The sequence below is a fragment of the Hemicordylus capensis genome, chromosome 6 (genome assembly GCF_027244095.1).
Source record: "Hemicordylus capensis ecotype Gifberg chromosome 6, rHemCap1.1.pri, whole genome shotgun sequence".
Classification (NCBI taxonomy): domain Eukaryota; kingdom Metazoa; phylum Chordata; class Lepidosauria; order Squamata; family Cordylidae; genus Hemicordylus; species Hemicordylus capensis.
Window position 1 is genome coordinate 84,686,864 of NC_069662.1, and position 21,424 is coordinate 84,708,287.

At 43.9% G+C, this 21,424-nt stretch overlaps 2 protein-coding genes across 3 annotated transcripts in view; one reads left to right on the plus strand and one right to left on the minus strand.

The window, feature by feature from the left end:
- LANCL2 (LanC like glutathione S-transferase 2) overlaps positions 1-2,705 on the plus strand; it is a 36,929-nt gene extending 34,224 nt beyond the window's left edge. The window contains exon 9 of the mRNA XM_053262657.1: positions 749-2,705. Within this exon, the coding sequence (XP_053118632.1) occupies positions 749-864 (116 nt within the window). The 3' untranslated portion in view covers positions 865-2,705. The remainder of the gene's footprint in view (positions 1-748) is intronic.
- A 2,715-nt stretch (positions 2,706-5,420) lies between these two features.
- VOPP1 (VOPP1 WW domain binding protein) overlaps positions 5,421-21,424 on the minus strand; it is a 100,268-nt gene continuing 84,264 nt past the window's right edge. For both annotated transcript variants that reach the window (XM_053263728.1, XM_053263726.1), the window contains 3 exons: positions 19,739-19,816; positions 16,703-16,839; positions 5,421-11,049 (listed from right to left, as the gene is read on the minus strand). In XM_053263728.1, coding sequence (XP_053119703.1) covers positions 10,868-11,049; positions 16,703-16,839; positions 19,739-19,816 — 397 coding nt within the window. In that variant the 3' untranslated portion in view covers positions 5,421-10,867. The remainder of the gene's footprint in view (positions 11,050-16,702; positions 16,840-19,738; positions 19,817-21,424) is intronic.

Below are 21,424 nucleotides of genomic sequence, written 5' to 3' on the forward strand. Positions count from 1 at the left end.
CCCATCAGTTAGATTTGTGTCAGTGGCAGACCAGAGAGCAGCACTTCAGGGTTCAGCTGCAGACCTTGGGGAGCCTAAGCTGAAGAACATGCCCTCCATACTGGGTTGTGGCTTCTCTCTGCCCTGGCCCTGTTGCTAATCTATCTTGCAGGGTTATTAGGAGGATAAAATGAGAGAACGCAAAAGCTGCTTGGGAGGAAAGGCAGGATATGTGTGTGATTGTCCGGCAAGGCCAGCTGTCCTTACCCCACAGGGCAGAGTGGTGAGGTGGCCCGAGGAGACAGGGACAGGTGGCAGCTGCGGAGGAAGGACAAACAACGGGCAGGGACCCAGCGCCCACGCAAGGATATCAGCAGCAGCAGCAGGCCTCCCAAAGGGAGGGGGTCTGAGCAGGAGGAGGGGAAAAGGGGGAGACATTGGCAGCAGCTTTAAAGGGTAGACCATTACAGGGAGTAAAGAGAGGTGTTGGCCCCATAATTGGGGCAGGCAATGCATAGTCTGTCAGGAGGCATATAAGGAGCCGACCAAGGATGAGAGGCTGGCTGGTGGCGAGTGTCCCTGGAGAGGGGCAGGCACAAGGACTCGTACATTGTTTGTATGAGAGTCTCTTAGGTTTTTTTCCTCCTCTCTTGTGCTTAAAATGCAAATTTGTTTCAGCAGGTGCCTTACTGTTCTCTGTACGCATAAGGCTATGGACAAAGGATTCTTTCTTTGATGATGGACTTTGGATTGTATTTGTCTGTTTCAGGTATGGCAGGAGCCATCCATTTCCTCTCTGACATAATCATCCCTGAGAAGTCCCGCTTCCCAGCTTTTGAACTTGGTCCTCAAAAGAAAGAAAACAAAGAACACCACAACAGCTAAGTGGAAGGTGAAGGGGCTGTCAAAAGTAAGGAGACTGTTCAGTGCCTCAAGTCTACAGAACCAACTTTGGAGTCTAAGCAAAGAGACGCATCGGTCTTCTTTCTCGCCTATTCTCCCAAGGACTACTTTCCTCATCACCTCATGTATGAGAGAATTCCACACTTGGCTGTTCCATGGAAGAGACACCTTTCGTGGCAGAGAGCAGTCTTAAGTTCATTGGGGCTTTCCCTTTTGGTTTTCACAGTTGCGTCTTCAGATCTTTCTAGTGTTTGCATGTTTCTCGGTGTTGTAAGCGTGAAGTTTTTTCTGTTGTTGTTGTAATGCTGCAAACTGTTCTGTGACATCCAGTCTTGTTGGGTTTTCCCCCTGTGCATGATTGTAATGGCAACAGCACTGCTCTGCAGCTGGGAGTGTGAGCCCACAATGGGGACACTGTCCATCTGCCACAATAAACGAGGGAAATGCAGCCAAGTGCTCAGATTGGTTGATCCTCTTATAAGCTGACAATCCCAAAGTCACTGAACACAATGTTTGCGGGGGGTGCGGTGAAGTATGGCATCAAGCAGCTACAAAGTTAAGGACTTGTAAATTTCACCTGTTGAAATCAACGGGGCCTAAAAGTACTGGACTTCTGGCAGAATCATGCCCCAAGTTTCTCTTCCAATGAGGTTTCCCCCACCCCCTTGTTTAGTTTTTGATATATCCAAAGTGAAACAAAAGTCATTGGTTTCAGTAGGAGAAGCTTAAACAAATGTTGGATTCTCCCATTGAGGTTAGGGAGGCTAGGTTGTGCCCTGAGGTTTCAAGTGTATTTCGTCGCCAATAGCTGAACACGATCTTTATTTCCATTTTGTCTGTGGCTGATGTGATACGCAGCATTACAGAGCACCCGGGGGCCTGCAGCAGACTCCTAGGGCAGCCCCAACACTGTTCTGAAGCAGCAGTTGTGCAAGATCTTAACAGCATTGGGGGCTGCCTTGGAAGTCCGGCGCAGCGTTATGGCTCCATATCACTGCGCATCACGTCAGCCAGTACTCCCAGGGTACTTCTGAGATAAGTTGTCTGATATAGAAATGTTAACTGCATTAAGACCTTTTAATGCAAGGTGGCAGCATTTCTGCCTGAAGCAGCTGACAGTGCTCTCATTTTGCAGCCTGCTGGGCCCCAATTCTGAGGAGCACCACCTCTCCAGTGCTGCTGCATCACACAGAGCTGATGGAGGCAGAGCTATGATGCCCAACTCAGCCCAGCTGTTCTGGGAAGTGGCTCACTATTGCTTTTTATGTTTCTCAGATGGGGCTGAAGTACCCACTTAAATAGAAGTGAAACTGTAGGTCCGCCTGCTGGGTGCCATGGGGTGCCCCTCTTTCATCCACTAAAACAGCAACACTTTCTTTGGCATTTCACGTATTAAGGAGCTGCACACTGAGTATGTACTTCATGCTGTAAGTTCTTGACAAGCTGAGTGTTCTTCTTTGCATCTTACTGTTCCACATCTTTTGAAAGAAACTGAGCAAAACAAAATGTGAGTCCTAGGTGTGCCCTTTACTGGAGAGGTTTGGCTTAAAATAAAGCCAGCCGTTTCCAGTCATTGTGAGTTGAGAAATGAGCACCACTTCCCAAATGGGAATGTTAAAGGTTATTGTTTCAAATTGTTCTGAATTTGTGATGCCTATTGCACTGTTTTTTGCCAAGCAGGACTGTCTCATAGGAAACAAGAGCCTTTTGTAAGAAGGGATGGTGGAGGGGAAGCAGGGGAAATCAGTTATCACAATGTTTTGCTGTTGCAAGTTGTTTTGCAAATAAATAAATAAATAAACAAAACATGGATGTGTTCTGAACGGTTACTCCCGCTGCTTACTGACTGTTTTCCAGTGAATTTGGTTTTAAGCTGAAAATACATTATGCACATATGGGACTGCCACTAAAAGCAGCAGCTCTGTGTAAGTTCTCTCCCATAATAATTCTGCTGTTTCAACAAATACATACCATTTTATACAGACCGCTCATCAACCAAAATTCTCAAAGTGGATTTAGAATCTCTTGCAACATAACATTGCATCATAGTTTGTAATCCCTACGGCTCCACAAAATTTGCTGATGGGGGCATGGAAATTCACAATATCACAGCATTATGGCATGATAATATATATCCAAAATGTTATGGTGGGCTATAAAACTCTATACAATGAGCTGTTTTTCACAGAAACCCATCTTATGTGTAGTTTGATCTGGTGGATGTTTACTGGGGGATGGGATTGCCATTGAGTTCAATGGGACTTACTTGGAAGTCAGGGTGGATAAAATTGCAGCTTGGCATGCAATTCACATTAATGTGGAGGAAGTTGGATATTAAACGAAAGATGGGAATGAGAGAGACTCTTTTGAGACCTGGTACATGTTTGACAACCACGAATAAGTGAACATGTGGAAAAGAAACCTGTGGAAAATGAGAGCCTCCTGTACTTTACAATGCTTGCTGGGTTTATATGGCTCAATCCTAAACATGTTGATCCAGAAATTGAATGGAATCTACCAGTGTCTGGTAGCAGCTACTTCTAAAAATGATTTAAAAGGCTTACACACTATGCAGTGCCCCACTGATTCCATGCAACTCAAGAGGTCATCCTCGCTGTAGCAATGATTCTCCCATCATTGCCAATGGGCAAATCATCGCTACAGAGATAACACAGTGCTCAGTAGCTAGAGCCTTTCTGTCTTCGCTAGCAGCAAGGACAGGCTGTCGAGTGCCACAGAACCAGTGACGCGCACCTCCTGCTCTTAGATCGGTGGGGCACTGCATAGAATGTGCAGCAGACATTTTGCATGCATGATTCTGCTTCTGGCAAATGGAGAACTTACCATAAACAAACCATGGGCAGAAAGGGCAAGCTAACAGTTGCTTAGGACCCAGCACTGGGCTGCAGACACGTGTCTGACATAACCCGCAGCTTTTGCGTTGCCTCAGGGAGAGCTAGCTGCTAGTGCTCCAGTGGCATTTGACGGTGCAATCCACCCTTATCCATGTTTATTGCTCTGGTCTCTTCAACATCTAGGACTTCAGAAACAAAAGATATAAAAAGTACTAAAATGATCCTAACAAGCAAGTAGAGCAAACGAGCGTCTGAAGGTGTGTGTGAAAGAGAGGCATATATTATCTTTTCATATTCTTTGAATGGCAAATGGTATACACAAGTGGATTAGACCATTTCAAAGAATTAATAGGTAGCTACTCTGAGTTTCAGAAACATACTTAAAATCGAAATCAATTTCCATTTTAAAATGGGAACTGCTGCTGTGCTTTAAGGGGTCTGTTACTGGGAGAAAGGTTTCCCATCCTACAACCAGCGCCACCTACAGCTTACATGATTGTTAATTGAAAAGTAATTCATTTCCAGTCTATAATTGAATTATGGAGTATGTGAGCTAATGGTGGGGGACTGAACGAATGTTAATGGAGAGCAATGCCTTGGGGTGAGGTTGAAGAGGATGACATATGGGGCCCTCTCTAGTCCCATGATTCTCCAATAATGGAAGTGAATATCATAATTTAGAACTGACAAAAAACCACAGCAAAGAGAGCTGTGTTATGGCGGGCGGGGGGTGGGTCGTCTCATTAGCAACCGAAGCTTCTATGCCTGCCAGCTGGTTTTGCAAAAGCCCATCTATTAGCATACCTGCCCTGAAGGGGCTTCTCTTCCTTGGCAAAGGCCTATTAGCTATTCTGGGCTTGACAGCTAATGCAAAGAGGTCCAGGGCTGTCTACAAAGCTAAGGTGGAAGCAACATATTAATGACACCTCCATTTGTGATGAACATTCACTAGCTGATATGCCTTTATAGCATTTACTCTAAATTCCAGACACACTGATTATAATATAACTAATTAGTATGTGACTGGCTCAGAGCTTGTGGTGGGTAGAAGATGTTCTAGGAAGCGTATGCTATTTTAGGCTGAAGACAAGGCCAGTTCTTCTCACTGAACTTTCCCATATAGTGATTGACTGATTTATTCAGACACTCATAATAGTTGCATATTGATCTATTTGCATATCCTGTCTAGTTGCATGTCTTTATCACACTGCTGATCAGTTCCCGTTTAATATCCTGAATGCATCCTATTTGACCTTTTCCAGTTTAATCTGTTGCAGAAGCAGCAACTCTATTCATCCAATGCTTTTTCCCCCGCCAAGAAAAAATTATCACAAGCAGTTTACTCACATGATCAGTATACTATGGGAGCGCTGAGCTAGGTTTGGATTGCTCCTTTGCTTCCATGACCTGGGACATCTCAAGCTGCAAAATTTCCGGATCACAGAATTCATGATCTTGTATGAATATGTGGCACACTTGAGCAGCTTTTCCAGATGCAAGTTTGCCTTTGGATTGTCAGAACTTTCACTCATTGCAGTTCCCAATCCGTGCTATTCATGTGCACATGAAATATAACCCTACTTACCCATGAGGCTAATAAATATTTTTCATCATGTGCTTTTTTAACAACCCTCAAGGACAAAGCAAAAGAAATCTGAAAAAGATAAAGTACACAAGTCATCATAAAGTAACTAATAGATTTAATCACAACTTCGCTTTTAAAAAAACTGAGTACCAAACATTTTCACTAGAACAGCAGTTTGACTTCATTAGGTGGTAAATCCACCATCAGCAACATAATAAACAACCAGATTGGCCAGGGCAGGGTGGACTTCACATGAAGTTGAATTTCAACATACAGAATCAAATCGGACCATAAAAAGGGGCTCTAACCAATGTTTAAAGGAAAGTTTCCATTCTTAAGACACATTGAATAGTATAAAATAGTTGAACACCTAAATGCTAACATCATAGAATCAAGTCCATTGAAAGAGGACCCTTGGTTTATAAATTGACTGCAGTGCATATGCAGTTTTTACACTACACAATTTCAGAAAATACATACAGTTGCAGGTAGATAGGCAATTCAACCAGTTAATAGCCAAGTCTAAGCTTAAGCGTGCTGTAGATCTTCGGCACAAATGCTGATCTTTACAGGCTGGTACGTACTCACAGATCTTTCCCCCACTTGATTATGCAGCAGCTGATGATGTTTGGTTGAGTGTGTTTGATTGGTCTCTGTTGAAAACATCTTGTGCTCATGTAGATTTCAGGTGCTTTTAAGTTGTGATTACTGTAATCTGCGACAGCTCACTCACATATGCAAGTAATCTTTTATGATAGTAAGTGATGAATATGTACATGTGAACGGACCCTGTACTAGTACCTTGCCAAGTTCCAGAAATAACATTTAACATCAACAGAATGAAAACCCTATATTACTACTGTGTTTTTGGAAAGGTATGGGTTTCTTGTGTACCACAGGAGAACAGACATTTGACTTGATCTAGCATTCCTGTATGAATGGAATCCATATTGCATTTCAGCACAAAGTGATGGGTGGGGCATATCTGGACCCTCTAGCGAAAAGAATGGGGAAATCTTGGGGTTGGGGGGGGCACAAGGAAACAGTGTACTTATTGGAGCTCCAACAGTTACAAGCAGTCTGAACTGGAGTGAAAGGCTGAAAGTCACAAAAGATGCAATCCCAAGCAGATCCAGTGACTTCAGCCTAGGTGTTCACTTTGCATTAACATATTCTATGCCCAAAGTTCACCAGCCAAAGGGGTGGCTCTGCCCATGCTTAGACTTCCCAATGAAAGCAATGGAAGGTCCCACAGTCACCACTGATTCAAGTTATTCGGAGGTCTGATTCTGCTTGGCAGCTCACAGTTTGTAGCCTGCTGTCTCAACAGCCAGTTTAGAACCTGACATCACACAAAACCCAAGTGAAACTGCTGTCACTTCTGCGCTCAAGCTGGCTTCAGCAATATTGGTTCCCTTTTGAAAAAAACATTAAAACCCCCCTAATTATTCCCATAAAACTGATGGCTGACATAGTGCATAACGTCACACACACAGTGGAACATAACATGTGTGCTGCAATGAAAGAGCACTCTTGTGCACGTGCAAAAATTGCACAAATGGAGTTGTGTGACAGTGCATCCACTGGCACTGTTGCACAACTCTGTTTGCCCAGTCTGCCAATGGCCACTGGCAATTTCACTCTGTGCAACTCCCAATGGCTGTACGGCCAGGCAACTCCATTTTTGGAAAATGTTGTGCTTGCACAAGTATTACATTCCATTGTGTGCATAACATTACACAGTATGTCAGCCACTCTCAGTAGGACCAGTGCCTCAAATTTTTATTCTTCTGACAGTAGCTTCTCCATACACACTCGATACTATCCACCTTGTTTTTCAGTGGCTATTGCCTTAGAATCTAAACTTACTATTTTCAATATACATGTTTGATTTGAGCATTATGCTCCTTGAACTTTACTTTACTATACAGTACTTTACTGTACTTTGCTCCTTGTACATCATCTTTATCATGAGCCAAGGCTCTGCAGACCAAACAGAGCTACCAGCTCATATCTGCAAGGCTTTTCGATTATACCTCAGTCGATACTTGAATGCCTGTACTCCCACCAGTTAATGAAAACACAAAGAAGTATAACAGAATACAGCGCATGGTGCAAAGGTAGGTGGGATGCCTGGATTGTAAAGGAAGCAAGAACCTGCAGAGTTTATACCTGATAAAAGCTGTAAGCTGGAAAGGAGCATCTTTACAGAGTTGTCACTGTAACCTGAGCCATCAACAACTTTTGGGGAGATATATAAAGGAGCCAGTTAGTTTTTAAAAGTTTGGTTTGAGAAGCTTTGCAACGGGCATTCAAAGGATCTGCCTCACATCATTCCGGTTGTCTGAATACTGACTTGGAACGTGGATTTTCCATCAAACTTAAGAGTCACCAAGTTTGAGTCTTCTAACATTCATTTATTTAGCACACAATCCTAAACCAATTTCCTCAGAAGCGAGTCTCAGAACCCAACAGCTCAATGAAGCTAATCTGCTAGTAATTGTCCCTACCAGCTTTAACGCTGAAGAATATACCTATAAAACAGATGCTTGCATATACATGCTTGATGCAAACGCTTTACATTTTTAGGTATACACTTAAAAGATGGTAGGTATATGCCTAAAAATATGGCCCAACAGGACGCTCAGCATGCTGGCAACAGCGCAATCTGTGCAGGGACAGCTGCAGACTTGTGAGGCAGCCTCAACACGGGAACGAGTGGGTGTGCAAGCAGCACTACCACCATCATCCCCATTGCAACCAGTGGGAATAACTGGAGCAGTGCTGCTTGCGCAAACCTTACAAGGTTGTAGCAGCCCCAGGGTGGTTCACGCCATTGCTGTGATGCTCACATAATGTTGTCTGTCATGTATAAAGAGGGCCTTACTTCCTTCAAAATGTCTTAGTTTAGTTGTTGCACAATACTAGAATTGACATGTGCTCATTCAAGGCTTTGAGTGTGTTAAAATCAAAAGTTAGTTTTGAATACTGCCTTCAGCACACTCAATAATAGCTGTAAGAACTCCAGTAGGAGAGTTTGCCTCGCAAGCGTCATTAAACATTCTGGCTGACAATGTTCGCTAGCACAATGAGAAAAGTCGTACTTAACACACTGTAGAGCTGTGTTGGAACATAGAACATAGGAAGCTGCCATATACTGAGTCAGACCCTTGGTCCATCTCTCTCAGTATTGTCTTCACAGACTGGCAGCGGCTTCTCCAAGGTTGCAGGCAGGAATCTCTCTCAGCCCTATCTTGGAGATGCCAGGGAGGGAACTTGGAACCTTCTGCTCTTCCCAGAGCGGCTCCATCCCCTGAGCGGAATATCTTACAGTCCTCACACTTCTAGTCTCCCATTCATATGGACCCTGCTTAGCTAAGGGGACAAGTCATGCTTGCTACCACAAGACCAGCTCTCCTCTCCATTGTGGTGCTTCAGGATGATGTGCTGTTGCTAGCGGAAGACCTTCTCCTGGCCATATACAAGGCTGCACCACAAAGATGCACAACATGTTGTGCAACTGGACACAAAGCATGTTGCGTGGCCTGTCAACTTCTTCCAGTAGAACAGGAGTGTCCAACTGCTGCCCCCCAGCTGTTTTGGACCTACAACTCCTATCATCTCTGGCTCCTGGCCACCATGACTGGAGATGGTGGGGGTTGTAGGCCAAAAAACAGCTGGAGGGCGGCAGATGGACACCCCTGCACTAGAACAAGGACTAGTCTGGAACAGACGTGCTTTTCTTTGTGCAACAGCATTACACTAACATAACATTGGTCTGGATGTAGGCGACTGTATTTCACAAAGACTAGAATTATGGCATGGCAAAAGGGTGTTTCCCGGTTCACCTTTACATGTGTTATTGACCTGAGAGATGAGGCAGAGGCAGCTTCACCCTCACTCATCAGACCTTTTGTCTGCCACTCTTCTGCTGGCTGAACAACACACTTGAAATCTTAGCTGCTACAACTGTGAACAAAAGAAAATAGCCAATGCTAGTGTCCAGTTCAGTTCAGTAGCAGAGGTAAAATGTAATGAGGAAACCTCCAGTTTCCACCCTGGCAACTCTAGCAAAGTCTCATTTGCTCTGCAATGGAGAAAGACTGAGAAGCATCAGCAGGTAGGACTTTGCAATACCATAAGCAGAAGAGTAGGACAGAGGAAGACAAGTATGGGATGTTTTTCATATACAGAAACAATGGAAGTCCGACCCTTGTATTCGTTTTTGATGGGCAATGTTGCCATGAGGTGGTTTGTAACTGTGGTCAATTTCTTCAGAATGTGCTTGCAGCCTGAGATCTAAACTTTCCATCACTCCCTCATCCGTGGTAAATTTCACAACGAAGAAATCCATTTGAAAGAAAAGATTGCCAAGTGAAAATGATAGGAGAAAGTCACCTTGGCGGATGTTACCACATTAAGGATGAATACAAAACGCAAGCGGAGAAAAATGTGGTGAAGAAATACTCAACATCCAAGTCAAATCTAAGGGCCATTTCACACATTACACAAAGACAAACCCAACTTTGTCATCAAGGTACACTCAACAGAGTGTTGCAGCCAATCACAGCTCCCTGAGGAGTGCACCTGTGTGCAGCACATCTGTCCCAGTCACAGTTTACATCTTCCGATATACACTGAACAATGTCATAAGAAAAAGTCCAGTCAGGAGCAAAATCCATATTCTCCCACTACCAAACTTGGTTTTTAAATTCTATGAAATGAAGAGTTCTTTCCTCCCTCTAGACAAGCAGGTTTTTGTTGCTAAACATGGGTATGTCACTCTTGACACTTAACATCTTCTTTCCACATACATCGATAGCTTGCTATGACATTCACAGCATCAGCATTATGTTACAAATCGTATTCTTGGCAATAATGACTAAAACAAATGGATGGGGGTGGTGGAGGGGGAATGGAGCCGGGTTTAAGGTGGCAGTGTAATGGATGAAAGATGATGGAATCCAATTCCACCCAGCCTTTGTGCAAGTGGAACAGGGGCATGGATCTTAATCCAACACGAAACCATTTGTCACAAATCACCTTAGCAGAATCCCTCAGTGTCTGCTTCATCCAGTTCCTTCCTATTTCTCCAAGTTTTATTAACAAATACAGTTTATCACCTTACTCGTTTCTGTTGGTTCAGCTTCATCTCTTGATCCACATCTTCCATCTCTCTCCATATACATATACTGAAAATATCACATTTGGCTCCAGGACTTTATGCTGAAGGACACTGCTTTGTGCTTACTATCACACTGTGTCACAAAATGTGCTAACATTCGCTTGGAGCCACAAAGAGAATAAATTAAAAAGAAAGCATATAATATCTTAAATATCGGCTTCCTCCCCAACAAAGCACTAAAGGCAGAGCTCTTGCGCTGAAGACATCAGAAGAGCATTCACTGCTTGCTGTAAACCAGCCACGCCGTCCAAATAACGCTAACTGGGAGAAGAGCAAAGGATGCTGGAGCTCACGCAAGTCTCCTGCTGCTCGTGGTCCTGCCCCTTTCTAACCAAGTCAGGTCACGCAGCAGGAGAGAGGTTATGTGGAAGATTTCACTGCCTGCTCATATGGTGGGGGTGGTGTGTTGCAGTAGGAAGGCGGAGGCGGGTAGATGGGGTTCACTTGTGGAGACTTGGGTTGGACGTGGTAAGCCATAGCCATGGGATTGATCATTGCTCCTTCTGGGTCTGCATAGTATGCCATCCCTGGCTGCTGTGCTCCTAAAAAAGGAAGACATAAGAACATAAGAACAGCCCTGCTGGATCAGATCCAAGGCCCATCTAGTCCAGCATCCTGTTTCACACAGTGGTCCACCAGATGCCACTGGAAGCCTAGGCATCTGGTTGGCATGCTCTCTCTCCTACTGTTACTCCCCTGCAACTGGTACTCAGAGGCATCTTGCCTTTGAGGCTGGAGGTGGCCCTCCGACTAGTAGCTGATGATAGCCCTCTCAAAGCCATCCAGGTTGTTGGCTGTTACCACATCTTGTGGCAGAGAATTCTACAAGTTGATTATGCGTTGTGTGAAAAAGTACCTCCGTTTGCTGGTCCTAAATTTCCTGGCAGTCAATTTCATGGGATGACCCCTGGTTCTAGTGTTATGGAAGAGGGAGAAGAATGTCTCTCTATCCACATTCTCCACACCATGCATGATTTTATAGACCTCTATCATGTCTCCCCGCAGTAATCTTTTTTCTAAACTAAATAGCCCCAGGTTTTGTAGCCTTGCCTCATAAGGAAGGTGCTCTAGGCCCCTGAACATCTTGGTTGCCCTCTTCTGCACCTTTTCCAGTTCTACAATGTCCTTTTTTGGATGTGGTGACCAGAATTGTATGCAGTACTCCAGATGTGGCCGCACCATCATTTTGTATAAGGGCATTATAATATTAGCAGTTTTATTTTCAATCCCCTTCCTAATGATCCCTAGCATGGAATTGGCCTTTTCCACAGCTGTCGCACATTGAGTCAACACTTACGACAAGTTGTCCACCACGACCCCAAGATCCCTCTCCCGGTCAGTCACTGACAGCTGACATCCCATCAATGTATACTTGAAGTTGGGGTTTTTCGACCCAGAGTACATCACTTTAAACTTGCCAACATTGAAGCACATTTGCCATTTTGTTGCCCACTCCCCCAATTTGGAGAGATCCTTTCGGAGCTTCTCACAATATGTTTTGGATTTCACTACCCAAAAGAAATTGGTATCATCTGCAAATTTGGCCACCTCACTGCTTACCATACCCTTACTTCTAGATCATTTATGAATACATTGAAAAGCACCAGTTCCAGTACATATCCCTGGGGGATGCCACTTCTTACTTCCTCTATTGTGAAAATTCTCCATTTATCCCTACCCTCTGTTTCCTGTCCTTCAACCAGTTAGCAATCCACACATGTACTTGTCCCCTTATCCCATGACTGCTAAGTTTTCTCAGGAGTCTTTGAGGAGGAACGTTGTAGAAAGCTTTTGGAAGATAAAGACAATACCTGGCACTGGTCTGTGTGGTTAGTTTTAGAAGTAGTAACAACTCCTCTTCAAGGTACCAACAGGGCTGCATACACTTATGCACTGCCAAGGAACCTCTATGTATCAGTGGCTAATACAATGTGCAGTGTTACAGAGCCGTAATGCTGCACCCTGGGTGGCTGTGGACTTCTAAGCCAGCCCAGACACTGGTCAGAAGCATCAGTTGCAGAAGCAGCATCGTCACAAATTGGGAAACCTGCAGAAACACTTTCCCCACAGCATCAGGACAGTGTCAAGCACAACCAAATTTGCACATATTTGTGGATTTTGCCTGTTGTCTTGTATTCTGCCAGCCACAAGAAAAGGCAAAGTGCTATAAAGTTAATTTGTTCCTGATCCCTGGAAATCCAGCTCTGTTGCTTGCTACCCTGCCCCAGCCAGGCTTCTGAGATTTTACCAGGCACCTTAAGACCTTTCTTTTTAAAAAATGAAATGAAATGAAAGCTGAAAGTATCAGGAAACTGGATCTTCACCCACAACCAAATTCCAGGCTTGGGTAAGGAGACTGAGAAAGCACAGAATACACACAAAGTACCTGAAGACATTGCCGCCAGATAAATGGTACATGTTGTAATTCTATGGAAGCAGAAAAAGTGGTATTATGCGTACGGTTCAGATTCTTGAGAGTCTCAGTTTCCCTTTTTAAAAAGGAAAATGCCTTGCCCCTATGGGCTATAAAAATATGCTTGGAAGTGTGTGAGCAATGCCTGCTGAAACTTCACATGAACAAGTGTAGCTGCCCTATACTGAGTCAGACCACAGGATAATCTAGGTCTAAGGACTGGGAGCAAGTCTCCAGGGTAGAGATGTGCATGGAACCAGTTCAGAGGCCGTTTATGGACCTCTAAACCAGTTCGAACAGCAGCCAGTACAAACGGTGGGGGCTGCTGCTTTAAGGGCGGGGGAAGGGTGCACTTACCCCTCCCGCCACCAGCGCTCTGGTTTTCTAAAGTCCCTTGGGGCAGCAGCATACCTCCCTGCCGCCCCATTGCCCCCATTTACTGGAATTATGCGGAAGTAGTCGATGCGCCTGCGTGCACCGGTGTGGGCATGTGCATGTCGGGCATGCCAGTGTGCAAGTAGGGTGCACGCCTGCATGCACAGGCGCATTGGCTACTTTCGGATAGTTCCAGTAAACGGGGCAATGGGGTGGTAGGGAGGTATGCTGCCGCCCCGAGGGACTTTTAAAAAACTGGAATGCCAGTGGGGGAAGAGTAGCGGTGGGGGGGGAGTGCACCCTCTCCCACCCTTAAAGCAGCACACACACACACCCGCCTTTGAACCACCCCTGCCGGGCCCTTGCACATCCCTACTCCAGGGTCTGTATAGTCCAGACAGGTCTTTCCCAGCCCTGGAGATGGTGGGGATTGAATCTGCGGCCTTCTGCATGGAGAGCAGATACTCTACCACTGAGCTTTGATCCCTCTCCAGAAGCAAGGCAGAAGAGTGGCTGAAAGATTTCCAGTAGCTAGGAATGGGGCTTCAGTGCCCTCCTTAGCTCCTTGACTTTCCCCGTCTATTAGGAAATCTAAATATATGCAAAACAATGAGAAATAATGCAAATCTGCTTAATTTATGCAGATTGCAGTATTCATGGGTTTGGGGTTTTTTTTAGTGCAGAATGTTTTATTCAAGCATGGAATAGCCACAGCCCCAATTAGAGTGCTTGTCAGCTGTGCACAGGCTCATGCAAGACAAGATCAAACAAAATTTTGCTTAAGTCTCCCGGTGCTCAGAAGAGTAGGGAAATGCATACACTGGGAACGAAATTGAATTTACATTTCTATGTCTATCCTAATGGCCAAAGGACGCCTCATTTGATGTTGTTTCAGTAACTAGAGTGAGGCCTCTTGGCAATGAAACAGGCCATGTCTTTCTGATTACGCAAAACCATCTCTCTTGTTCTCTGGGAAGGCTAACTTGGGGCGGCAGATCTTGTCGGTTTTCTGCCTTCTTTCTCATTAGCGCGCAAGGAAAACTGCTTTTCATTTTAACTGCATTTCATCCCCCAACAAACCTTGATGTTAATGACAACTGAAGACCCCACACAGAAAAACTATCACACTACCAGAGGCCACAGATTTGTCTCTTTCTTGGAAATCAATGTGCAATGCTCAGCCTTGCTTAGGCTCCATTTCCCCCCATGTACCATGCCTCTCCACTGTTCCCCTTTCCACCAATAACATGCAAGCCCTTCCTTTCCCTACAAGCCTGAATTCACCCCCCCACCCCCCCACACACACGCACACTCCAGCTCTCCACTCTCACTGGCCACCATATTTCCTCTGCCAAACACTTTGTTCATCTTTTTGTTACCTGTCTGCTGTCCTCAATTTGTCCCAAATTATTGCCCTATGGCCTCCTCTGTCTCCCTTCCTCAACACAATGGCTCCTGGGTGCCAGTCCCCTTGCCCTCTTCCCACTCAGATCTGTACCACTCAAATTCCATCCCTGCTTCTGTCCAAACACCCTGCGAAGTACAGACATACAGGAGTCTTGGGAAGCCCAGATTCCCATACATGTGCTTAGGCAGATCTTTTTTGACTTCTTTGGTTACAGTGATAAGATCAAAGCAAACTGGCAAGATTCAAATCTTTCCCTTTAAAAAGCAAACAAAACCCTAAAATTCTCTTGTGCTTCACCATGTGAAAAGGCTGTATTCAAAGGAAGTCAGTCATGATTAAGTACCATGAAAATCAGTGAGACAACTTTGCTGGGATTAACTAGTTCCATTAATTTAAAACAGGACATAGTCATGACTCACCTTCCCTGGTTACAAGCCAATGATATTTATTTATTTATTCCTGATTCTGTTCACTTTACTCACTGGACCTCTCACCATAGTGGAGTTCAGCAATCTGGAATCCCTTCTCAAGTTCACCAAGCGATTAGGATGTTTGGGGTTATGCCAGCGATTTAATAACTTGTATTTGACTTAATCATTACCATAAAATGTCTCTGTACTAATTGTTCTCCCTCAAACTTCCTGTCACAGGAAATAGCAGGCACAGAGAAAGAGCAGGCAGGCAACAACGATAAACCTATGGTTATCACTCCTATAATGTAAGGAGTCATTTAGACCACTGCTGCACCAAATCCCCAGGTGTCCTGATGTTTACACCCACCCACCCACAAACCAGTTGCTGGCTTCTAGCATTCAGCTTCACCCCAATCCTTGCCAAGCCTCTCTGCTGAAAACCCACCATCTGACTTGGCAACAACTTTTTTTCTCTGAAGAGTGAGGAGAGCCCTGCGAACTGAGTCAAGAGGCACTTTTTTCAAGTGGTGATTCTTTTTATATTTAGCAAGGGGAGAGCTACTATCCACCCTCAGCACAGCATCCTATCCTATCCACCCTCAGCACAGCATCCCTCCAGTGGCTGTTGCTGGTGTCTACCTTACATTTTTGTTTTTAAGATTGTGAGTCTTTTGGGGACAGGAAACCATCTTATTTGTTTATTTTTCTATGTAAACCACTTTGAAAACTTTGATTAAAAAGCAGAATATAAATATGCATCACAGTAGTAGAGCACATAGCCACCTAATGGCGTGGCGGGGAAGTAACTTACCTAGGGAACAAGAGCTTGCTGGTTTGAATCCCCACTGGTATGTTCCCCAGATTATGGGAAACACCTATTTTGGGCAGCAGAGATATAGGAAGATGCTGAAAGGCATCATCTCATACTGTGCGGGATTTGGCAAGGGTAAACCCCTCCTGTATTCTAGCAAAGACAACCACAGGGCTCTGTGGTCATTAGGAGTCGACACCAACTCGACAGTACAACTTTAGTAGAGCCCTTGCCATTCGAAGCCCTGCAGCTCACTCTATAGCAGTTTGCCTTAACAAGATCTACAGAAGAGAACCTTGCAGTAATTATCAAAATCTGTTCTTGGTCCTAACTCTCTATCACTGTTTGAACTGGAGCTCTCTATCCCTGCCTCTTGATTCAGCTCAGGATTTCTGACAGGCTAAAAGTTACTGTGCTCACAATGACATATTTATCCTTCAACTTCTAGTCTGCTTGTTACAGTGATCAATTCCTTGTCCCTAACTTCCTGGTTTGTGACACCTAATAATGAACTTGCTGAATCACCTTTCAAAAATCAAAGTGTGCGTACATCTGAGCTAGGGAGGAGGAGGAGATTAATGCCATATCTTACTCTGAGAAAAGCTTGTTCTACTATAGAGTACTGCAGTCATTGATTTATCTAGGTAAATGCTTACAAAGTACTGTATTTGTTAGACTGTCGCAGAAGGGAGAGAAAGACAGTAGTCTGTGGTCAAGAATTATTGTATCGCTCTTAGTAGCAGTGGCAGTCTGAAAGACAGATACTATCTCTGACCTGCTGCATTGCCGTTAGGTGGTCGGGTGTATGAAACATTGTAAGTCGTTTCATCAACCAGCGGTGGAGGATACATCCGCCTTCGGATAAAGAAACCTGCTCCACAACAAAACAGAACTCCCATCATCAGAAGAAACCTGAGCAAGGGGAAGAGAAGAGAATGCGTCAATTTAGTCTGTGTCTGAACCATGTCTACCATGAAGCTCTACTCCATAATTAATTAGGGGACAAATGATAGAAATCAGGTAAAACAAATATTAATCTGAAGCTCAATATCTGAGGACCTAGATGGCTCAGTATTTGAGGCTTTTCTGACTTTATCTATCTGATTTATATCCTGGCCTTCAGTTTACAATAAAAACTCCAGGATGGCTTACAAAATAAAGTAATGAAAGCGAAAGCAAAACCGCGTGAAAAACACCACTAAAACACAACAGTTGAATCAGCAGAAAGAATCCTAAGAAAGCCGCATCATTAAAAGCAGATTATAATGCAAGATTTAAGTGGCCTGGGCAAATAAAGACTTCTATTGATGCTGGAAAAACAAGAGTTGGCACCAAGCAAATCTCTAAGTATAGAGTTCCAAAGATGGGGTGCCACCACTGAAAAGGCCCTATCTTTGCTACCTGCCTCACCTCAGGGGGCACCTGGAGAAGGGCCTCTGAAGATGGCCTTTATTACATGAAGATTAACCTCCCTACAAGAAAAAGTATATGCTGTATCATGAATGAATGGAGGCACAATCGTCTGTTTCAGCCCAACAATATGCACCAAGCAATCACCACTTGCCTCATCTTTGAGGTCTGTAAACCTAGGGCAACAGATACTTGCTGCATTCATCCATTACGAGGTCTGTAAATAGATAACCACCTGGTAATTTGTGGTGAGTAAGAACAGCCTTCAAGCAGTCAGAAAGGAAAGCTGGTGTAAGTTAGAGGAGAGTTGGCCCTCTCTTTATTTTAAGCCATCAATGAACAATAGATTACTAACACAGGGCAGCATACATACTAATTAGTCAAGACTATCCTAAGTTGATTAATTTCAATAGGACTTAAGTCTGCAAGCTGCCCATTGGTATATGTGGACAGGCAGGCTAGGATATATTTTTATGAGCAAATAACTTTGATTACTTATTTGCAAGACAGATACACACTTTTTCCAGTATTTTTGGAGCATTTTTCTTCAGGTTTTAAACCATAACCTGCACTCCCAAAGAGGAAAACACCATCTTTCTTCTTCGCTAACTGTTAGCACCTATTGTGATTCCATTAGAATTGTTACTCTATTCAAGCAAGAGTGATAATGGCTGACATCCAGACTAAGGAAACACCAGCACTTCCAATAAAGCACTGGTGTTGTGCCACTGCTGTCCAGACTCACACAGTACATCAATGGGGGTGGTGGTGTTACTCTCCCCTGCCTTGGGTAATCCCTGTGACCCTAAAATAGATTCCCGAAGGTAATGCAACTCTTAGGGACCGACTTGTGAGTTGCAGGGAGTGCTTCTGAGGGCAGGGGTGATTGGCAAAAATCAACCACCCACATGAACAGGGGAGTCTGTTAGGGTTAGGGGAGTCAGGGTTAGTCTGAAGTGCAGAAGCACCAGCACTTTAAGAAAAGCACTGGTGCTTCCTTAGTCTGGATGTCAGCCATTGAAGTTTGGCTGACAAACTTCAGCCAGGGGTAATAAGTAGATGTTTCTATGCTTACTAAGCGTATATCAGATCTACTAAGTGCATATCAAACCAATGTATTCCACTGTACACAGAATAAGCAATTCTCATCCCACTGTAACAAATGGGGCGGGGGGGAACACCATTAATAATGAAGAAAAGGTTTAAGGCTGTAACCCAGTGCATCTGTTCAAGGAATAAACGTGGTCTAGGATCACATTCCCAAGTCTACATCTAACATTTTTTAACAAGCCCGTTGTTTCTGATGGACTCCCCTTGTGTCCTAGTCTTGCTGGGTTATTCCCCCTCTAATAATAATAATAATAATAATAATAATAATAATAATAATAATTCGATTTCTATACCGCCCTTCCAAAAATGGCTCAGGGCGGTTTACATAGAGAAATAATAAATAAATAAATAAGATGGATCCCTGTCCCCAAAAGGCTCACAATCTAAAAGAAACATAAAACAGACACCAACAACAGTCACTGGAGGTACTGTACTGGGGGTGGATAGGACCAGTTACTCTCCCCCTTCTAAATAAAGAGAATCACCATGGTAAAGGGTGCATCTTTGCCAAGTTAGCAGGGGGTAGACCAATTCTAAGAATGCTCTACATAATTTGACTGTAATCAGGCCTATTTCTTAACATACATTAAAGACTAGTCTAATAACCACTTGTAGGGAAAAGGCAGTTGCGTTGATTATTATTATTTTTGGACAAGTAGATGAATCATCAGATTGCTGTAGAATGATTTAGATAAGTGAAATATTGTTTCATTCCCTAGGGACAAAGAGCCCATGACAAAACAATTAATAATTTAAACCCATATGCTTCAGCCCTGTACTGAGATATGCAAACATCAAATTAAGCACTCTTAATTGTAGGCTTAAACTTTATTTTTTGCATCTTACCCATAATGTAAATTTTGCAAACTACAATTGAAACTCTTTGCTCTACTATGTTTATTTTTTATTCATTACATTTATAGACCACCCATCCTTGCCACTTAACAGATGCTGACATCACTCTATTTACTAACATATTCAAAACAATGCTGGGCATTTCCAAACATGGGATGCCCCCTTTGAACTGAAACATTTGAGGAGTGTATCTACATACAGATTTAAACCAGTTTAACAGTCATTCCTTCTTCCCTAAGGAAGAGTAAATGTTGCTCTGTGAAGGTGTCTAGAATCCTCAGCACTTACAAGAAACTATGATTTTCAGAATGCTGTAGGGAAGCCATGATATTTAAACCAGTACAAAACTGATATACGTCTATTGTGTGGGTACAGCCCTAGAGTGTGGGATGAATATATGTGATACTAAACTTATCAAAAGTGAGCGCTGACTTACCAAAAATACCATAGTCGCTGGATAGACAGAGTTCTTACACAGCACCTTGAACCACAACAATCTTCATAGGAGCGACATCTGCATAAGGATAAAAAACAGAAGACATTTGGGAATTTCAAAAATAAAGATGCAGCCTGTCAGAATAAGAAGTTGAATGGAAAGTAAAATCTCAGTGGGCTAAGATTCTGTCAAACCTAGTTGTTTTAACTGTCAACACATTAGCTGAAGAACAGACATGGAAGATCCAACAATTTTGATGTAAGGAGATCCACTTCCAAGAATGTCATTTGTGACATTATACATCTGGAGGCGAAAGCTCTACCGTGTTGCTATGGTTGCGCAAGCAGATGGGCTGTTCCTTCGAGACTGAAGGCAATCCTAATTTGGGCCTGTAAAGAAGCCAGCATTATTGATGCCCTACCATTGCAGACACGGATACAGAGAGGTCCGTAGCCTCTGGTACAACTGGTTTTCACTTCATTAATATTCATGAAGTTACACTCGTGATGTGCTAGGAGACAAAAGGAATCATGCCTGCGGCATCATGCTCCACAGATAAATAATTTCCCATAACTTTCCAAAAGGAGAGAGTAAAAACTGATTAAAAGAAAACACAGGGATAGGTTACACTTGAGACATAATCAAGTGATGACCTTTATGCATGATAGGGTCAAATGAGAAAAAATTAAGTTGCTCCTGGGCATTTTCCGAACTACGGGATTTGCAATGGTTAATGTGTTGCAAACTGTGACAGAATAGTGCAACGGTTTCAAAATGAGAGTAAAAGGGTTGTTTAATGCTTCATTGTAAGCTGATGGCCATTCATATTTTCGTCCGCTGAAACGTATTTTCCAGGCACGAATGTCTATATTCTCATTGAAATGCATTTATCTGCCCCACTCCTGTTCCATTTGGGCCAATAGAGTCATGGAGTGTGTTTACACACACATTCTCTCTCTTTTACACCTTTTACACACACACACACACACACACACACACACACACACCTACCTACATACACACACAGACACACACAGATATTTAAACTATAATTTCTTGGCTGCCCTGCACTAATCCACCAGCAGGAGAAAGCACGTTCCAAAAACAAAACCTTTCGTTGTTGCATCCTTGCGCAAGTAATTCCAGGATACATTATTTTTTAAATGGGGGATAGTGTTCTCTCTAATTTTTTTCATCTGTGTGCAGAATGAGTTTTGTTCTGGGCAGCAGTAGCAAGGCAGTGTGTGCACACGTGCATTCAGAGTGGGGCCTTCCTGATTCAACCTGAGCGGGATCTGAAATTTACTGAGCGGACATCAAATAACCTGTGAGCGCATGCACATATGCACGCCTTAGAGGGAACACTGATGGGGGAGTGAAAGGGAATCCTGTGGGGAGCCTGGAAAGGGGGAAAAGAGGAACTGGCACACCCGGGTGGCACCCTCTTCCATGGTGGTGGCGGCCAGTGGCCCCTCAGCTCCCCCACTAGGGCTGCTGGGGATAGCTTCTTCTCAGTCGGTGCCCCAGACAGAGCCTCACTAGGGCCGGGGAGCCTTGCAGCGTTTGGGGGGGGCATTTCTCCTCTCCGCCATCGCCCTCACTGCTTCTCTCCTGCCAGGCCTTCTCCTGAGGAGGGAGGATGGTGGTGGTGTGCCTCCAGTAAACTAACTAAATAGATAGATTGAT